The following is a 21,662-nucleotide window of genomic DNA, read 5'->3' on the forward strand; positions in this document are numbered from 1 at the left end:
CTGGAAACATTCAAGACCAGGTTGGACAGGGCTCTGAGCAACCTGATCTAGTTAGCGGTGTCCCTGCTCGCTGCGGGGGGGTTGGACTAGATGACCTCTAGGGGTCCCTTCCGACCCAAAACTTTCTATGATTCTATGATTCAGTTAGCTGCATTCAGACAGGATGCTAAGGGAGGAATGTTTCCTTCTGCCTCTGTTTCTTTCTGTCTGAAGTTTTTGCCGTCATGAAATATCTGTGCTCTACATATCACACATTTCTTTGATAAATTGATACAACAGTATCCTGGAATGCTGAACATTAGTAAGTTTTAAATTACTGCAGGTTTCTGTTCCTAATGTACAAAGAAAAGTAAGAGAATTTAAGTAACAGTTTGCAAGGCATGTGCTTGTTGAGAAATTACTCCCTACCACATATAACACTGAAAAATTTCTGATTTCTTTTTCAGAATAGTCTTTGTAGATCAGCCATCTGCCACCGACTTTAGCCATCAGCTACTATTGAAGCATGGTTTCATCTTTCACTAAAGGATTAGCTCGTGCCATTCTCATCTGATACAGTCTTGCCCATCCATATATTTAACACCTTATTTTTAAATGTCTCTTTCCTAGTTATAACACGGAGATTATTATTCTCAGAGGTGACGAGGAGATGATCTGCATGAGTACGAGGAGAGCATTCCATTAAACCTTCCAATAAGCTCTGAAAGGGATATAAACTCTCTTTGTTGTGGGTGCAGTTGAATCTTTTCTGTTCTCTTCTTTCACCAGGAAGATATGAGTGGCTGGAGTGTTTGATTCTATATATAACTGGTTGATGTCAGCTGGATGCCAATCCCTTTGAAGAGGATCAGCCCCTAGTTTGTCTCGGTACTAGGTACCATGCAGATTCAAGCACAAGGGTAGAAACCATCCTGGACCAGGCAGGTCATCCCCATACATAACTAACTCCTGAAGCTTCAACTAAAGGGTTGAGATCGCTTTTTTCTGCACAACAAAACAGTAGGGTAAGTGTTTTGTTTCCTGAAATATTTTGACATTGTCTGTCCTACAAATTGTCATATAAAAGACATTTATGTAACCTCTTGACTCTGCAATTAAAAAGATTATTTTTTTTACTTAGCCAGAAATGCACTTTCTTTAAAGATGCCAGAGCATCTCATTGAATTCCTCGAATTCTTTATTAGATTAAGAAATGTCAAAATGTAACATTTCTGAAATCATGAACCAAGATGCAATTAAAATATTAGATATGAATTTACATCTTTTAATATAATGTGTAGATGTGAGAAGGCCTAGACCACTGACACTGATTTTGCTACAGAATTTATGTAGCCAACTCAAAGTCAATTCCTTTGAAACTTCTATCCATCAGAATGTGTCCTAGCATTTGTCTGCAAGCAAACACTGCCAGTGCATTTTGCACAATTAAAAGTGCAGTATTTCTAAATCAGAAATAACTAACTTCACTATTCAGCCATTCTAAACAGGCTATTAGAAATTAAAGTTGGCTGAATCGTGCAAGCTGGCTCAACAATGTAAAAATGTGTTGTTTTTTTTCAGCAAGGAAAAATCGTGTCAGAAAATCACAATGTTATCACATTCTGCCATGGTCAAAGAGAGGAAACAACAAGCATCAGCCATTATGGATGAAATACAGAGAAATGGTATAGCGCTGAACCCAGCTTACTGTATATGCAATGTCCTCTAGCCCTCCCTAATATATTTTTTTAATCATAGAGTTTAACTCTCTTACAGCTTTGTCTCTGGGTGTTTTGCCATAAATAATCTTGTGGGAGTATCATGCTGGCTATGGTAACTAATCCTTTTGTAGTTGCCTCTTTTCATTTGAAAGCTATTTTCAGATGAACAACTGCTGTGGAGGAATGAAGTAATCTAACAGCTGATGTACATTCTGCCAGGATAGCCTATCAGAATATTATTTGGGGTTAATAACATGACTTCATTCCATTTTAAAAGGCTATCACCTAAGAAACATGCTCATCTATATCTTCGTTTTTTGCTGTTTCACCCTGCTTTTTCATATGAATGATAAAAAATTTTGAAACAAATGTTTACATCTCTGTTCCTTCCTCTCAAACTTCATCTTTGTAACTAACCAATTTTACTAGCATTTGGCAATTCTCTCTAATGCACAGAGACCAATTAATCTTATATGAAGAAATTTTTCTTTTCTGTTGTTCAACTTATGAAAATGCAGACACTTACGAGAAGGTAGTTTAATTTTCTGAAACAGGTTCTTAAAATTATGCTTCTAGTGGGACACCTTAAGAAGCAATTAACTCAGTTGGGAATATAAATCTGCTTGGCTTTCATTAGGTATGTGCTGGATGCTTTTAGAGGTCCTTCCAATCCTCCCCATTAAGCCTTTTTTACCATCTCCATAAAAGACTGATGTTTTAAAAGTGATAAGCATCTCACAAGCCTCAGTGAAAAAAACAGGGAGCTCCACTAATATTTAGAATTTATGAAAATCATACCACTCACAGAGGATAAAACTGAACATTAAATTCCAGTATTGAAAATCTTTCTTGTGGGCTTTTGATCCAAAGAATTTGAAGATGGTTATTGTACTCACTCACTGATCATTGTGACTGCAGAAAGAGTAGGACAAGAGACATCAGGTTTTTAGGAAAAGAAACGATGAGTTTCAGTGCCTGGTCCTAGTCCTTCTGATATTTCTATAGTTTTTTTTCTGTAATTTCTATTCCTAAGCAAATACCTTTTTCCTCTTTCCTTTCTCCACCAAACACACACCAAGTCTGAAAGCCAATCTGCCCTCACAGATTTCATTAAAACTTCTCTTTTTTTTTTTTTTTGGTATTGTAGACCCGAGTACTGTATGTGCCTGAAACAGTCTATAAGCTCTTCAGGGAAAAAAAAAATCTTTTATATGTTTGTGTGGAACCAGGCATTTCACATGGTAAATGTTGCTACTATTCATAGCAATACCAATAAATTTACCATACAGTCCTTGAAATCATTGGAGTTATTGGATAATCTGTACTGATGCTTGTCATTTGCTTCACATAATCTGTCCTTTTTATTACTTACGTATTATCAGATTTGCTGTCAAGTTCAGATTCATACACATAGATATGACAGTTTATCCTGCAAGATATGCTTGTGATACGTGGCCACTGAAGGCAATACTAATCCTTTAAGTGTGCATTCTACTTTTGCATGTTCTTTGGATGCCTGGGACATTTAAATGTTTAAAAAAATTATGAAATTTCACTAAATGGGTGTGGTACGAGTCCGAAATTTATAACTGTCCAAGCTCAGTGAAACCAGCAAAGAAACAGAAGGATAATCAAAGCTACAATCACACAAAGTATACGCTAGTTCTTTGGGACCAAATCTGAACAATTCTTGGAAAACTCAAGAAGAAACCTGGTTTTTAAATGACTAAATTAAGCTCTATTAATTTTTGACATTTTATTTTTTCCCTAATTGTTAATTCAATAAGCTAAACCTGAGATCTGGCGGGTGAACTGCTGTCTTTATGGGTTTTGCATCGGTGTTAGTAATGAAGGTCTTGCACCTGGTAATTATGTAAAAATTTAATGTACTGTTTCAGTCAGTCGCACAGACCTATGAAACTCTTCACTGCTAACAGAGGTAAACAGTAACAGAAGATTCTGTAATGCAGGCCCTGGTAGCTTGGAATGACACACAGAAAGCATACCTACTGCATTTTTATTTCAGCCCCTTTATTATAATGCTTTCATGTAAACAGTGGATCTTAAATTCTTTGTTAAAAGATATTCACAGCAGAAACAGTTATTGAAAAGATACAAAATCAGCCAAGTTTTTATCACTGTCTCAAAGATCAACAATCTCTGGGCAAGACTGGTAATGACTGAAAGATCACACCTCCTCTTGGTTTATGGGACATGACTTTGTGTTTTAGAGAAGTTTGACACGTCATAAAATGCTGCAGGAATAGACACTAACTGTAAACCCTCTTATGGTCTCAGAAGAGAGACTGTAGTAGTAAATCAGCGTGTGCATGTAGCGACCTCCTCAACCCCTTGGTTTTTCACTGGCAGATTTGGACTAATCATAACATTTCTAAGGCTACTTGATAGAGGTAAACATGTAAGAAAATCCATATGTTTAAAGACACCCTTGGCATTCATCAGGTTAGCCCTCAGTTACACTTAAGTCTCATGGCCTGTTCTATACTATTTCTTGAATGCAATCCTCAGTAGCCACAGGATTAACTATCTTTCATGATATAGTTAAAAAACCTTATTTCTGACACTGCAACAAACATACTGTCTGATACTCATTATTGAAATTTATAATCCAGATTAAGTTATTTAGAAGAGTGTAAACTGGAGGATTAAAGAGGGATTAGGTGGTGAATGCAGGAGGAACTACATAAATCATATTTAAATACATTTGGTTATGATTTTAAGCACAGGACAGGAATTATTTGCCAGGAACAAATTAAGAAATGAAGCTAAAAGGTTAAGATTAGGATTAAACTATGAATTAAACTTCCAGTATTAATTTTCCATGTCCGTTTATGACATTTATATTCTCTTTCTGTCATCCTTTAAATGTCCTCCTTTTCTCATTCTTCGTCACCTTTTCTGTACTGACACTGAACCAATCCCTAGACACATCATAAAACTAGACAGGTGATTAGATTTTAGTTGGCAAGGGATTCAAATGAACTTCACACTTACGTTTTTGGGATGCTGCCTGGATCCACGATAGTACACAACTGTGGGTTACAAAGTACCTTGGAGCCTTCAGTTAACATTAACAAGCACAGTACGTATGTAAGGGAACAGCAAGGCCCAAAATAGTTAACATCCAGCATGTCCCAGAAGAATACTGAGTGGTTTGGACGAAGATCTGCAATCACCTTGGCACCCAGTCTCTGAGGTTGTACATACTACCCACCTGTGTACAATGAAGAAAAGCTTTTTCTACATGAAAATGTTGCTGATTTGGGGGGTAAATTTCTTACCCCTCAGTAATATAAAACCATCCAACAGTCCATACCCCCAGTGTCATCCTGAGAAATGACAAAATCAAAGTATGTCTTGTCAGTCTAAATTTCAGGCCACAGGCCAATAACTAGTGCACTTAACCACAGAGCCAAAAACCCACCACTATCTGTCACTGATATGGCTACACTGGGCAAGCTGAGTCATTTTCTTCCATGTTAAGAACTCTCTGTTTGGTAGTTACCTCTTAAATAACAGGAGGGCGGTAGGATTTTTTGCGCGTACTATTTTTAAAGCAGAATCGCATGCTCTAGCTCACGATGCACTTAGCTTGCTCTTGCTCCAGTTAAATCTACTGCAAACATTCAATTGAAATCAGTATGAACAGAAGTGGATCAACAGTGGTGCACTCCAGGGCCCACAAACTTGTTTGATTTACTGCATGGAAAACTCTTGTCTATACAGCTTCAGCTAATATTTAATATAACTGTCTCAATTAAGTTTTCCTAAAGGTTGGCAAATCACATTGTTTTTCCAGTATAAAGTTACTAGGAGATACATGCCATGTTGAACATGCCATTTACTCAGAATGAAACCCTGCATATACAATGTTAACTTTGGCATTAGGTACCTTCTGAGTTAATTAATTTGCAATGTTAATTTTAAACTGGGCTTCCTGTGTGCTTACTCTGGAAGAAAGATACAGTGTCTTACATATAGTTTGCTTTAATTTCATTTTAATGCACTAAAATATGTCAAAGTTCAGAGTTTTAAATCCTGTAGACCACAAGAGTATGTGAAGAATAGAATGTCTCATTATTAAGGAAATAACAGAATGTAACTGAATAAGTGGATCAAATAAACATACTAGACCATTTATATGATCCTCAAAACACACTTCATCTTCCTATTTTTAATCCTGAGGCTTATGAACAACTGAGGAGAACAATTTCAATTAATAAAATGATAAATATTAAAGTGGCAATAGGAATTATTTTCTTAAAAATTCTGTTTTTTTCTATGTGAACCAATTATTGCTATATTTGTTAAATTCTACAACCTTCTAAGCAGAAATATATCAATAGAAAATAGTTTGTTCAGTGTTGAAGTTACTGTATTCTAAGGTTTAAGCTTTATCTATAGGTGGAGGACACCTAGTGAGAGAGTTCAGGCACTAAGCAACAGGTCACTCATTGCTACCAGCATCCCAGTTTCCAGAACAGTACCACGAAGATGACCAGTAGTTTCTGATATTCAGAGTTCCCCATTTACAGTCCCAGTTGATCTCCCCTTCCACTGTTTATGCATTTTCATCTTCAAATTTCCCAGGAGGTCACTAAAGACAAAGAAGGAAATTTTCCCAAGCAGTGAATAAAGTAATATTGTATCTAGGAATTCAGTTTCCTCTTAGAGAGAATTTAAAAGAAAATGTTCTAAATATATCAGTTTCTAGTAGCATGTTGTAATTCTTCATTAGGGCTCTCATTTTCAACACCTTGAGCTTTATTTTGAAAGCTTCTTTAAAAATAGTCTAAAAATACTGTTTCATACAGACTTTCTAATGTAAACTTTTGTCAAAGTACAAAATATGCCCTGGATTTCAAAAGCAAGCAGAATATTAAAGAAGAACTAAAAAAAAAATGTTTATAAGCAAGAAGATACTGGTAGGTATGTTTAAAAGAGGTTACTTGCTCATCTATCCAATGCAGGACACACAAAGCTAACAAGGTTTGATGTGGGAACACTGGGGTCAGATGGAATTTTGTTCCTGGTTTCAGCAGAAGGCATTTTTTACCAGTCTGTTATTATGATGGTGCATAGCACATTATAGACCTGATTTTGATAACAGCTGAATGCCATTCAACTGAAGTAAATCCGGAGCTTGAAGTGCTTTAGCATCTTCGAAAAAAAAGGTTTGTGGTGTTGAATACTCTGCTAAAATTTTGGAAGAGTGATTAATTTCACTAACACCGTATGAAGCTGTGTTATGTGTTAGATAACTACGCATTGATATGTTGGATTTCAGGTGTAGGGTATGCAATATTAGGCATTTAAGAAAAACAAAGGTATGTATTTATCCATTGTTTTGCAGTCTCACCCAGCTTAAACCTTGGAAAAAAGGTCAGCACCCCCAGAGATATCATGGTAGAGGAACTATCAACACTCAGCAACAGAGGTGCAAGACTCTTCAAGAGACGTCAGCGGAGATCTGACAAATACACATATGAAAATTATCACTATATAGCAAACAAGCCAAGAAATGTGAGTATTTTGTAATAACTTATTAATGAAATGAGACTAGCCTGGGGTTCCGTTGATGCTCGTGATAGATATCACATATGATTTATTTGTAGTTTCAGAAAGAATGTTTCAGAAAGTAAAATCTTGTACTAGAACAAGGCTAACAGGAAACAAGTCATTTGTATTTTATTGAGTTTCTAGAAACAAATAAAAAATCTGAAAGCCTTAATACTTAAGGACATCAAATTCAAATCATACTCATTCAAATCTGATTCAGGTTACTAGTGATCAGAGTTCTTATTCTGTAACAACTGACTACTGAAAATTAACTAGTTAATGTGAAAATTAACTAGTTAATGACATTCAAAATGTTGGAAGAAATAAGAGTCTTTTTCATGCAACCAGTAAGTATTTTTATTAAAACAGGTTGGGGGTCTCAGTGTAGCTCCCATGCAGCAAAATGACTCAATAGCTGAAATGACTCAAGGCACTAATACACTTCTGGCCTGCCTGTCTCAACAGGGAGAAAAAGGATAGAACATGTCATGGAAAGACAATTATTCTTCGAACTAGTCCTTCAGAAACTGGGTTGAAGCATTAGTGATACCCTTGGAACCCTAATGGCAGGAAGTAAATCCACCTGGCATTTGTCTCATCTGTGGTCTTTGCAAAATATTAAACCTTTTGCTTAACCTCTGAAAATAGGGACCACAACATTCATAAATTTTATCTAACTGTCCAATGTGCTGCAAGGTTTCATTATTTGAACATGAATACTCTGCGCCCAGTCTAGTACAGCACGTAAGCAGCCCCTCTAATTCCAGTATTGTATCAAATTCTGATTCTCAGTTACGTGTCTTCACCCCCACTGATTTCAGATACAAACGTACGCAACTAAGGAAGCAGAATTAGTCCCAGTACTTTTAAGTTGCTTTGAAGATGAGAAGAAATACAAGCTACAAAAGTTAATTATTATTAATTAACCTAGGAAATATTTCTTATAGAACAGCAATTCTCTTTCCCTGAAGCTTTTATAATAGTCATTGCATAGGTGGTGCTATGATTGTGTTAGCATCCAACCCCTACAGAATCCATACAAAAACTTTGACTCAATTCTTCTTTAATCTTCACTTGGGATAAGAAAAACAGTAACTATATGTACTGTATTGTTGTGATATAATCTAAAGTTTGCTTTGACACAAATAGGAAACAAATAATTTATTAATCAGAACACCAAAGCACCAAAAGGGGGCTTGCTCATATTCTGTCGAATTTTACTATAGAAAATACACACATACTCATAAATTAACCAGAAAAAATAAAATGAATGCAATTTGTTGACTCTAAGGAAACTTTTTGTCTAGTTGCACCTCTAAGGAGGCTTTGGGAGCAGACAATAAAAGAGGCATTTGCAATTTACCGTTGTCCATGCTAATCAAAATGTTGAGGGATCTCACAACAGTCAGAGAGGCTATTACTGGAGTTGAGTTCAGTATTTCCAGTATCGCAGTTGAAATCTCTAAAATATTTTTGTTCCCTTATTGAAGATGGAATTCTCTATGCTTCGTTGACTGTAAAGGTAAATTCATTTCAAATTCTGTGGCCTTTACATTTCCCATAAACAAATTAACTTTACTCAGGAAGTAAAGCATGTCTTGATATCCCGTGTCATAGAAGAAAAATTTTTATGTTTCTTTTTTTATGCTGAAGACATTTCAGACTTCTTTGGTCACTCATTCAACAGAAATTTTACACAGGGATCTAATGGGATCGTGTTTGAGTTTTGATAAATCTACCTTTTAAAAATAAATCTGCACAAAAGAAATCCCATACAAAAAAAATCTGAATAACTCCATTGAACATCCAAAACTATTATTAGAACACTAGTATTTAGAAGCCCATCTATGAATACTGGTCCCCCAATTTCTCCCTCCATTGAGCATTACAAGTTACACAGATAAATTCTGAGCACAACACCATCAATGTCGTCAGAATTTCTGTATCCACTTCCATGCTTTTCCTACAAAGTCTGACACAGCAGTTCCCCTCTAGTCTACTTCTTCCCACAAAAACACAGAGTACACATGCTGTACAGTCAGTATGACATTCTGAAGTGAAAAAATGATGCCTCTTTGGTTTCTGTTCCCTTCGTTTAAATGCCTGTTTATCCACCATTAGTGTTGTCTTTATCATCTTTATGATTCTGCCTGCCAAAATTAATCTCTCTAACATACTTCAGGATGGCTAGAAAACATACTGCCTTAATCTTTTTTTGTTTCAATGTTAAACAATTATTATTTGTTTGCTTTCCTACTTCAAGAAACTCCTACTCTAAACCAGTCTATATTTAAACTGCTTTTAGCCTATGTGTCATAGCTAAAATAAGATACTGACTTCTTATGAGACTCTAATTCTATATTTATTCAACAATGATTAAGCCTTTGGATGTTTCCTTAGAACTGATGACCCAATAGGAGGGTGGAAAATAACAGCATATCATGAATCTCCAGAAAGTGAGCTGCACTGAAGTTGTTATTTCTATTACAAATAAAGGAAAAGAAAACCCCAAACAAAAGCAATTCAACAAATGCAGTGAATTTTGAACTGATATGGGAAGAGCAGCTTTGAAGAATCAGTGCTTTGAACCTCAAATGGCTCAGACTTGCCAGATTTCTTGAATCTTTGGGTAGCAAGGGCACTCTGTCTGGCACATAGCAACTTCTAGCATCCAGTGACCCAAGGGACACATTTTTTGGGCCCCCCTGCAAAAGTGACCAGATCTACTCTTTGCTGTGAACCACACAGTTCATGTGCACAGACAAATTTCCTTGTGATTGGTGTAAGCAGCAGATGGGATGAGCTGTCTTCATAGACTGCATATCAATATTTACATGCCCCAAATTTAGGAAAAGGTCAGACAGCTCAGCTGGATGGTTATAAGGCTTCAGGAGTCTTGTTGACCTAGCTCACACCACCTCCAATCTTTTCAATAAAGCATTCATACACTTGTAATACAGACATTTAAAATTTCAATGGGATATCATTCTTAATACTGAAAAATTATCCTTTCTTGCTTACATAGCCAAGGTAACAGAGTTGTGAAACTGTTTCATCTTCTGGCTAACAGCTAGAAAATCCCGAGGAGTGCTATCCAGCAAACAGGGTACCGAAGAGCAGCACAGTATGCCTTCGGACAGCATACCCCGGGTCTCAGATCTGGGCTGTAAATTGGAGTATCACTCCAACCCTCAGCAGAGAATCACAGAGGGTTTTTTCACCTGTGCTGTCAATGGTATTTATTTCTATTTGAATGCAGCGTGGAGAACCCATACAGAGTGTTAAAATGGATGGCCTCAGCGTTGAAGGAATTCCCCAGCATGCCCCAATGACACCTCCGAACACACCTGATCCCCGGAGCCCACCACACCCTGACAACATTGCTCCAGGTAATATATGAGTTTACAGACATTAAATATATTTAGTTCTCATTTCGCAGCAGAGGAAGGACCTCTTAATAAAATAGTGTCTTCAACAAGAATCTGTTAATGGACTTACTGTTAGAAATTGATAAATTTGAGTCAGATAACTAATCAGAATCTCCCACAGAAATGTAAAGTGGTGCTCTTAGTCACTTCTGTTCATTTTTAAAGATTTTATATCCCTTTTGTACTACTTCTCCCTAAACTGAAAACATACATTAATATCAAGAGAGACTGCTCCTATATTTACTGGTCTCATAAATATTGAGAAACAGATTATCAGATTTAAAACCAGATTAATATATTGATTTTTCCTGTGAAATCTTTGTTTCTAATATGCAAGACACTGCTCAAGAGTCTGAAATTTTCTGAAATTGTCCGAAATTTTCTTATCCATTGTAATTTAATTACCCATAAATGTAAATCCGAAGTCACTGCAATTTTCGCTAGAAACCTTTACACAGTAACTTAAAAAGGAATTTGCCTCTGGCTGTATAAACTGTTCTTTTTTTTTTTAAGTCCTTCACTGTGAGGGTACTGTTGCCTTTATTTAAAGCCGTGAGCCACAAGAAGGCCTTATTTTGTATTCTTTAAAGACTAGAGAAGGATAATTTGTTTTAATTAATTTATTCAGTGATATAGCCCTTCTTCCTGTTTATGAATTATCCATGAGCAGACAGTGGTGTTTACAAATTCCTTCTTTGTTCAGAATTACTCAATACATGTTTTGTGCAGACCTTTTGCAGTCTATGTAAACTAGGTCAATGCTACTCTGTTAGTGACTGCTAAGACTCTGTGTATCCATCGGTCAAATACGATGTGAACAGAGGTAATGTCCATTGCTAAGACGTGACAGAAATCTTCAAGCCTTTCTTTAGGTAAAAAAAGGCTGGCAAAAGCAGTATATATTAAACCACAGTGGGGGTTTTAAGCTCATAGAAGGAAACAGCACTAATTTTAAGAGCTAGATGTAGTGCGGGGGTAAAAGAGTAGAAAATATTTCCCTTGTTTTTCAAATAAATAGTATATTTATAAATATATAAAAGGGTAATCCCTTGCTGATTTTAATTTTTCAAATTGTACGTTAAGGTCTGGCTTTCCCCACCCATCCCATCTTTACTCCTGCCATACTGTACTTGGCTTTAGAAGAAATCACACTGAATATGGAATTTATGTTTAGTAAAATTCTGATCAGAGCCTGATCCTTAGATGATTATGCAGAGAAAACAACTGATTCTTCACTTTTTCAGATGACAGAAAGAACGGGAGAACTAAGTAGTTAGGACATTTTAAAGTATCTAAGGCAGAGGCAAAGCCAAACCCTCCACTATAATGGCTGTGATCCTAAGTCCTTTTAATACTTTTGGAAAATTTCACCCAAATACTACAGAATTATCTTAGTTTTAACCAAAATGCTGTTTCTGAAATACTTTTGTTAATTCAGCTCAAGGGCTGTGTAGCTACAGTCTGGTTTAAAACAAATGCTTATAATGATTGAAAGAAATTTATATAAAACTGAAAAATACTCCGAGTCTCAAAAGAGGGTAGAATACTTTGGAGCAGTTATCTAAAAGGCTAAAAATTGCTCCTGACAGCTTTCTGTTTCTCTGTAGCTTTGCCAGGTGATTTGATCCAATTGTTTATTTGTTTCACCTAACTGTGAAATGATGGTATGTTACTCCTAGTTACACAGGATCATGGTAAGGAAGCAGAAAACACGAAGTATTATAATCATTTTGCCTTGATCGCCTTGCAGGATATTCTGGACCACTCAAAGAAATCCCTCCTGAAAAGTTCAACACTACTTCTGTGCCAAAGTATTATCAGTCTCCCTGGATAGAAGCCATCAGGGATGATCCAGAGCTGCTGGAAGCTTTATATCCCAAACTTTTTAAACCTGAAGCAAAGCCAGAACTGCCTGACTACAGAAGCTTTAACAGGTAATTCCGAATGGACACTTAATTTTACAGTGCAGAGAAAAATTACTATGAAATGAAATGTTTCCACCAGCTGTAAAAAAACCTACCCCCTGTGTTTGCAAGTATATGCACAAACATAAACACACAGACACATTCAAGTGGCAAAGAGGAGCATCAAGGAGGAAACTGGTCTCGCTCTAAAGTATGGACCCAAAATTAAACTGTAGAACCAGGAATGTAAGATGAACTGTTGGAAATATTGAAAGAAAGAAAGAAAGAAAGAAAGAAAGAAAGAAAGAAAGAATCAGAATCCAGTGTATTCAATTAATGGGAAACATGGCCTATAGCAATGCTTCAAACTCCTTTCAGTGTTTCTGTTGTTGACTTCAGTAGGTATGGGATGATAATATCTATCAGGGAAACTCTCAGTCAAAACTTTGACTGTAAGTGGAATAATGCAAACCACTCTTTTTTTTTTTTTAAATACAACTCACATGGTTTGTTTTTTAGGCAAGAACAGTACTATGAACTTTATCCTTCAACCAATTGCTCACACTGAATAGTTTGCAGATTGCATATTTATTGCATTTAACATTTTTTATATCTTCAACAACTTTTGATAATAAATTAACACATAAAACTTTACAAGTAAATTTAAAACACAATTAAAGCAGAACAGGATCTAAGAATGAAGTTATTTACACAGTAACTAGTATATGAAGGCTTCCAGTAGAACTTCTAGATATATGGACAATATTAGGTTTTGAACTATTTTAAAAGTTTTAAAACACGTCCTTACTTAAGTCTTTTGCTTTCATTCATACCACTCACACTATTGTTATATATTGAAGTTATGGACTATTTTTCCCTAAATAACCCCTGCTGAGTTCCAAATGGCTGAGCCAAACCAAAACCCTTCCTCAAAATGCCAAACAGCAAACTATTGAAAAAGAAAATGGTTCATGGCAATATAAACTTAAGAAAAATACCACAAACATCACCCTTGTGTTTCTGCCGTTGAGGTGGACCTCAACTGTGAGTGCAAGGACTGAAAAATTACACAATGTAACACCAAAACTGGCACTGCAAACACTACATCAATTCTGATTTCCTAACAGCAAAATACATAGCCATGTTAATAATTAAGTCTGTGCGGCACACTCTTCTCAGCAGACGAAACAGCAAATACAAGTCAGAGACATGCCACAGCTGGCTAACATTGGAACAGAAACAGCACAGTTTATGTAATAAGGCTATTGTAACTGAAAAAAAAACCAAACCAACAAGAGAATGCCAAAGATACATATACATGGAATAGAGACAGAATCAGTTCTCTCTCTCACAAGAGAGATTCTGAGCCCAGCATGCAAGTCGTTACTGTAAAAGACAGGATCAGACAGGGCACAGAGGCCCCATTAACAGGGATATGCATCTTGAGATGGTATCTGATGGCTTCTTTGTGGATTTTTAGCTGCTCTGTGGTCCCATATTCTGTTAGTTGTCCTCTTTACAACACTAACTGTTCAGATTTCTTTCTATGAGGATTTTCTGTATGAACAACATAGCAGAACTGTGGCTCACCACAGTCCGAATTTCTTGAATATGTGTACATTCATATAAGGTAAAGGTCAATATTCTCCTTTGTAACTGCCATAAAAACCTAAAACCTTGCACGTAAATCCACATTCAGACTGTGAAGTTGGTGAATTCAAAACATAAGGCATACAAATATAATCTGCCACAACGCTGCTTCTTGTGGAAAAAGTCCACATCCAGAACAAAATAAAAGGATGCCTGGTAGACCTAGAAAAGCTGTTACATACAGTACGCTCAGATTTATGTTTTCAAGCAAGAAGGAGTAGATCCAAAAAGAAACTGAGAATTTGCAAAATTGAAATTCAAGGTACTAGCTTCTTGGGGAGGATTTTACAGCCATGACTTAGGTGTCCACACTCCTGAAAATGCACAGGAGAGTAGATGTCTGATTATGGGAGTCAAAACAGACAGCACACTGCATGCCAAACTAAGCAATAGAAAACATTACAGAGAAGGCTAAATGTGACTTAAATTTTTCTTTGCTAAGCCCAGCAGCACCTAATTCTGTGTGCCTGTCTCAGGGCAGGGCTAAATTAAGGTCTTCCTTTCCAAAAACAGAGCAGGGGTCACATGTATTCTTTTAAAATTTGTTTAGACAATAAGGTTCATTTATTTGGAAAGAGTATTTTCCTAGAATGTTGCCAGCCTGGATTTATTTCTACTGGAATGTCAAATCCTGAGGAGAGGTGTAACAACCTGCTTTCCAGCTCTTCCACAGAAGAGGTGGGAACACTCTTCACTTCCCTTATTAAGACCTGTGCCATAGTGCAGAAAATAATAAACTTATTTGGGCTAGAGGGAGTAAACATCTTTCTCTAGCTGAACAATTAACTTTTGGAAAGAGAAACCCGGGCCTACATCTGAGTATCCAGATCTTTCAATGCACTTTCTTTGATTACTGCTTACAGTAAACTAAACAGATTCAGAAGCAGAAAACAGCACCTACACTTCCCTGCTATTAGTTGTGTTGCCTGATGTCTAGGCTGAGTCCTACTCTGTCTAATCCCAGTAATTTTTTATGTTTAAGTGGCATTTTTGCTGGAATACTGTATGTGAGCAGTTAGGTCCACTCTTATAAAGAAATGTCCTCAGACTGAAGAGAATCAAAATCTCTTCCACAACAGCTCTGGTCACAGACATGCTATTATTTGACACAGAGGTTCAATACTTGCAAGCCACGGATTTTGAGTGAAATGCTGCAGATGTGCTATTTTGCTTGCTGCAGTAGCACATTATGTGTATTTTCAAGCATGGAAGTTTAGGCAAAAGATTATTAATTAGACAATCACAGATGAGCTTTGGGGTAAGATAGGTGCAGCTGCCAGTATAACTAAGATTAAGGCAGATCTGAGCATTTGTATAAGGAAAACATCAGGCATCTCAGGAATTCAGCAGCCTATGGGCTTCACATGTAAAGTGAGTTATCTCTTTGGACTTCTGTGTCTAGGTCCTACTAAGTCATTCTGTGCATCTAGGTCACAGCATCCTTAACTTCTTTAACTGAAGTCTTGGAGAGAAAGCAAATGATACTGTATGAGACAAAGGGCAATATAATGGCACTGTTCTGTTATCAATGAGCATATCAATCCAGGCTTTCTATCATGCTTCATCATTCAATGAAGTGCCATTATGTTTGTTCTCCTGCAGAACACTGGAAAGCCATCATTAGTCAGGAGGGGATGTGGTTAACAGTAAGTGTGGTGCACAGGACTCCCAAAGGAAATGGGCCTGAGATTCTTCCCAGTTCATTCCGTGGTATCTGTTAAAACAGCACTCGGACTTTACAGGCCATATTCAGGTTCCTTTCAGCTTCCTTGTTACACAACAAACTGTAAAAGCAACACAACCTTAGCAGCTAGGGACATCTGATGTGTTGGAACAAACACACACATGCATGGTTTAAAACTATATTCAGCATTAAACAGCATTCATACATTTTTTTCCACTGCCAATGATGAAGAGGCAACTCTGGATCCTGTAGCAGTGTGGTTTTTATAATAGCAGCAGAATCAGAACTAAGGAATTCATAGAGGTATTAGCTGGGGTCTAGTACGCATTTTATGTTGCAGGGATCTTGCAACGCTGGCAGGTCAATGAAGGAAGAAGCAGTGGGAGAAACTGTCAAGCACATTTGCCTTCTGAGGCCGGGCTTTCTGTGAGACAGCCAGTGATGGGTTAGCAGCACATAGCACTAGACAGAGTGCATGATCAGAGAAACTGGGTTCTGAGGATCTCTGAACAGACTGTTGAGATAAGGCTACCCTTCCTCCTCCTGGATGAAAAGTAATCTACACTAGCAGAGAAATGCTGCAGAACAGAGCCACACCACCTGATTACTCCTGGAGATTAAGGCCTATTAGGATTGAAGAACTATTAACTGGTGAAAAATTTTATTGCCTCTTTCACCAGCGTGGAAGCACCTAATCATCTGTTGGAAAGACAGCATGAATCTACATTTGCTCAGGAGTTTGTAATATTAGCTAAATTAGTACCTTTATTCCATCTGCTTTCTTGGAGCTGGATAAAATGTCAAAGGTAGGGTTATGAGTAACATACAAAGCACTATGTCTTACTCACCTAAGACAAGCAAGTCTGACCAGTTCTGCCTCTCCTACCAGATAAATTCTTGCTCAGCTTTCTCAGTTCCCAAAGACTGCTTTTTCAAAAAAACTACAGGAATCCAATCCATCTGGACTGGGCTCTGTTTTTATTGATTAATGGATTCTGAACTCTACTGTAAAAATGCTGAGATCTAGAGCCTCAAAGGAATTTTGAGTGTTCATTTGAAGTGATGTGAGATCAGTGGAAGCTGGGTGCTTAGCCAGTTCCTTAGCACCTAAATACCTCTGTGAAATTGGTGTTGGCTCTTGCACTAAGCTACCATGAAGCTCTGAGCATTTTTCAGAGTCGGGTTCTTTGCTCCTATGTCGCCTTTATGCACAGAATTAAGAATAAGCACAATGTCCTAAGAATGACAGTTCCATTTTAAAATGTGAAACTCGCTTTCTTTGTAGTGATGTAATTGAAGGTGCTAATCCTATTTTCAGACTTTCCCAAATAAATAATTGAGACAATATAATGTTCAGTAAAAAACACTGCAGGATATGAAAAAAAGAAGCCCTGCTAAAACAACAGCTAAAAATAAATGTGGTTGTGCCTGCTGTTAAATCATGCACCTACTTTTTAGGAATATGCAAAGCAAACATTAAACAATCTCTTGCACTTCCTGGTGCCACTTCCTATGGCTCTGAACCAGCATTTCCAGCCTTCTTATGAGCAACGACTACTGAAATTTTTTACAGATGAGTTTTAGGCTTCTCCACAATGAATCAGAGCTCAAGTGATACAGCTGATGTACACGCAACACAGGTCATTACAACACCACCTTGTCAGACAAGTTATTGCTCGCAAAAATATACTGCTGCTGAGAAGGAAAATGAACATCTGTTAGCCAATTCCTGTAGTCTCCTTTATGTCAATCATCATGTGCTTCTGCCTAGCACACAGGAATGCGTAATTCTCTGAGGCCAGACTTTGTATAGGAACTACATGGGGTTTTTCCCCACAAAAGATATTTTAATTTCCATAGAAGATTTCCTGTTTATGATATCTACAGAAACACGATGTATTTAAAACACAAAAATACTACAAGGAAGAAGTTTTACACTATAGAATTGTTTTGCATTTTATACAGCTATTATTGCTCTGTTCATATTGATTATCCCTTTAATTTACATATTGATGAGAATTAAATATTACAACAGTATGAGAATGTGTATCATAATTAGAGCAGCAATTAAAACAATCTTTATTATCCTGTAAGATGTAGATCACTACATTCACTTTATGCCAATTACCAAGCAATTATTTTTAATCAGTACTATACAGTATCCAATTTGACACTGTGACCTATAAGAGAGTTTCACAAGAAAAGCTTGATACCACTTTGTGTAAGAATTTCCTTTGACCTCAAGAAAGTTTAATGCCAGGACTGGCTGCTGCTGCAAAATCCAATCTTTATTTGAGAAACCATGTTAGAGCTTAATCCAAAGCAACGCTCTTCTCCCAGTAAGCAATGCACGCCCAGAGCTTTCATGATTTTTTGTGTTACACGATTGACCCTTTGGAGTTAACACTATCACCTTCAACAAATGCTCCTTGTACTGAAATTCAGTGAATTATCTGTGTAATGAGACACGAGTAACATTTCTTTTAGGTCACAGATTCATTTTTCTGACTTAATCTCTTTTATTTTTCCTGGGGACTTAATTCTCCCTAGGTTTTATCTATAGTTCTCTTGTTGAAAATCCTTGTCAGATCTTCAAAGTATCTCTTTTTGTTTCTGTTGGTATTAATTTCTCTGGGCTTCTGCTATAGCACCTGAAGCCACTGGAAATGTACACCCGCAGACCTGCTGGTTTGTATCAAACACACAAAACCTACCAAGGCTGGTGAAACTCCATTTCAACAAGAATTCTTTTTTGCATACCACTATGTATCTAGCTTTGCAAAAATCAGGTGCTCATGTGTAGCTTAGAAATCTGACATTCTTAACCAGCCAGAATACATCCCAGCAAAGCTATGCAGCTGATCAAAATGCAGAGCACATGTAACAGTCTGTTTGGTCATGTTTGCTTATACAAAGGAGTCTGGAAAAAGTGACGGAAAAACTCAGCTGTTCTTCTTTCAGCCTAGAAACCTGAAAATATAAAAGAATCATGGGAGGTATCTGCTGTTTTAAATAATTTGTAAATGTATGTAACAGCCAGTTCTTGCTTAGTATTTCTTACTTTTTAGCTTCTAGGCTTAATTGCCTGGGAGAACATTTACATTTAAATAACATGAAGCATACTGGCCAAAGACTAGGGGCCAATTTCAGCCGGTGTTTCAAGGTTTAGTTACATAAACATTTTCTTTAGAAACAAAGCTGGAGTAAGCAGTCCTCACCCACTCCCCTCCTTTCTAGAGCCTGTTGTCTTTGGCTGTTCCTTTCTGCCTCACATTATGCTTTACTGCCTCTTCACTGGTATTGCTACAATTGTTTGAGAGTAATGATATAAATCGGATTGCTGAAATAATGTGGATTTTAAAATGCTCCTTTGTTTTGAAGGGTCTTCGTTTAAAGGAGAAGTGACCCAAGTTTATAGCACAACCCACGTACATTCTAACTGGTACAATAATATGGTGCTGAAATACAGTGTAGTGGGAGGAACAAGCAAATGGGGATAGAAAATGGGGTAAGAACTTCCTAAACTAATTACCTGCTAGTGAGAATGTGTTGAACTATGTTTTCAGATTCACCAACTTATCACCAGACAAAATAAGTTTAGTAACTGTGACTCACCAACGACAAGGTTTTCTTGCAACATCTTTTTCCTTTGGCTTTTCTGTCCATTTGAATTTTTAAGAAAACCTTAGGCTTTACCTGAGGGAAAATAAATTGGATCTTAGAGAGAATTTGCCACAAAAACAATCAGAATACTTTTCCCAAAAGCTTGAAAATGTAAACAAGAAATTGTACCAAATCTGTACCATTAAAATAGCTTCTGTTCTTTTCAACTGCTGGGAGGAAAATGAAACAGGCATTTTTAAAAGCACATTTGCTTTTATTTCTCCAATATCTACAGAGTTGCCACTCCCTTTGGTGGTTTTGAGAGAGCATCAAAGCTGGTTAAATTCAAGGTACCAGATTTTAATCTACTGATGCTAAACGATCCCAGATTCATGATCCTTGCAAACCCTCTTGCTGCCAGAAGATCCTTCAACAGGACTCCTAAAGGATGGACATCCGAGAATATTCCTGTAGTGTTCATTCAGCCTTCAGATTCCAACACCGTTCCAGAAACAGAGGACCTGTGAGAGAAGCTGTACTTTACACTGTACAAAATGCTGAAAGCTGCACATCCATGTATTTTTGGTCCAAATATTACTATAGGCTACTGACAAAGTTTTTCCTTGGCAGCTGAAGTAATAATGTCTGATGCAGTGTCTCTTTTCTGGCACCTTGTTTCATCTGTAGACATAACATAAATAAACTAATTTGGCAAATGTGACTGAGATACTTTCTATTTGTGTTTACATGTTCTTCTTTTACTTCAGCAAAAACTACAATATTTCTAAAATCTTTCCTTGCCATTTAAGAACAAGTGTATTAAGAAAAAAAAGTGACACTACTATCGAGGAATTTGATTTGATAGGTATGCTGATTATGGTAAACAACCAAGCAATACCACAACAGGCACTCGGTGCACTCCAAGTACTGCCTGCTCAAGATAAGCTCTGACAAATCAACCTTTTTTCCCAACCCTGCTTTCAGCCGAAGTTAAGAATTTTGTCCTTACTTCAGTAACAGCAAGTTTACGTCATTTTCATTCTTTCTGACTCTTAGCTTTAATTATGGGCATCAATATGCATGTCACCTGGATTTGTTTACAGAGAATGCAGTAAATTTGGCAACGGCAAAGATTACGCAGTGGTATGAAAAAGTACAGAGGTATTTCCTGGACAAGTCTAGAATGTGTTAATCACAATTTCACATAACCAGTCAAACATACCACATTAGTATCACTGAGCTACATTACCAAAAATGGGTTTTTTACCAGAAAGAAATTTCATACACCTGTTCCCCTATAGCCAAAGTACACACTGGGACTTAAAAGCATAGTGTTTTCTTGCTCTTGATATGCTGACAAGCTCTGACATTTTAGAAATACAAGTATCAGAGTCTTATTAAGCATCTCTAACTATACAGGAGGCAGGCAAAAATCAGTAAGACGGTGCTGTTTTTCCATGTCATTTTTCAGGTTACAACTACATTCTAGTAAGATGTAAGCATCAGTTTAATAATTACTTGCTTCTGAATGCTTTCATGTTTGTGAAGTATCTAACACCTGCAGGTTGGATATTCTAATGAACACAGTTCAGTTGGTATGTGTTTTGAAACAGGAAACATTGCGTCAACCAACAGGCCACTTTCATATACCCTAGATGCTTCTCCAGGGCATTATAGTCTCTAAGCGTGCACGCAACAACTAAGAGGTTTCTGGGTATCTCAGATACTCATTTTTTCTTTAAATCAGAGTATTAATAAAATTTTGTAAGCTGTATGGTAAGATGTTCATCAAATTTTATCTCAAAATGAAACCCACTGAAGACAATGATGGTAAGCAAATAAAATAACGTTATTCTAGATACTGTCCTTATTAATGGTTTTGGTGGCGCTGAGCTACAAAAGTGAGTATTTCAGAAAGAATCTCAACATCTGAAGAAAAGAATGGTAGAATGATATTTAAAGTAGAAAGATCAACAGAAAGTTTTGCCTATATTTTTGTGGATGAAATTTGTGTGTCTGCAAAAATGGTCTCCACATTTCAAACTTGGTTTAAAGGCAGGTGGTTAGCAAAGGAAATTGTCATCTATTTTTTTTAACTTACTTTGTCACGCAA

The 21,662-nt window shown here is 36.8% G+C and overlaps 2 protein-coding genes across 3 annotated transcripts in view; one reads left to right on the forward strand and one right to left on the reverse strand.

Moving 5' to 3' along the window:
• The window catches only part of SEC24D (SEC24 homolog D, COPII component), a 232,051-nt gene that overhangs the window by 196,160 nt on the left and 14,229 nt on the right, over positions 1–21,662 (reverse strand). The window contains exon 2 of the mRNA XM_075420895.1: positions 19,562–19,642. The gene's annotated coding sequence lies outside the window, so the exon portion shown is untranslated. The remainder of the gene's footprint in view (positions 1–19,561; positions 19,643–21,662) is intronic.
• MYOZ2 (myozenin 2) lies at positions 885–20,257 on the forward strand. 2 transcript variants are annotated; one of them, XM_009936495.2, is made up of 6 exons: positions 885–1,004; positions 1,561–1,664; positions 7,075–7,244; positions 10,540–10,669; positions 12,459–12,642; positions 19,845–20,257. In XM_009936495.2, exons 2-6 carry the CDS (start codon positions 1,589–1,591, stop codon positions 20,074–20,076), a joined length of 792 nt encoding a protein of 263 aa, XP_009934797.1. In that variant the 5' UTR covers positions 885–1,004; positions 1,561–1,588; the 3' UTR covers positions 20,077–20,257. The 2 variants fall into 2 exon arrangements, with proteins under 2 accessions (XP_009934797.1, XP_075277015.1); XM_075420900.1 differs by lacking the exon at positions 1,561–1,664.

The sequence above is a fragment of the Opisthocomus hoazin genome, chromosome 5 (assembly GCF_030867145.1).
Source record: "Opisthocomus hoazin isolate bOpiHoa1 chromosome 5, bOpiHoa1.hap1, whole genome shotgun sequence".
Taxonomy (NCBI): domain Eukaryota; kingdom Metazoa; phylum Chordata; class Aves; order Opisthocomiformes; family Opisthocomidae; genus Opisthocomus; species Opisthocomus hoazin.

Coding starts and splice junctions, on each gene's coding strand:
- MYOZ2 (XM_009936495.2), top strand. CDS start 1,589: ATGTTATCACATTCTGCCATGGTCAAAGAGAGGAAACAACAAGCATCA. Junction 10,670..12,458: donor CCCTGACAACATTGCTCCAG/GTAATATATGAG, acceptor ATCGCCTTGCAG/GATATTCTGGACCACTCAAA. Junction 12,643..19,844: donor GACTACAGAAGCTTTAACAG/GTAATTCCGAAT, acceptor CAATATCTACAG/AGTTGCCACTCCCTTTGGTG.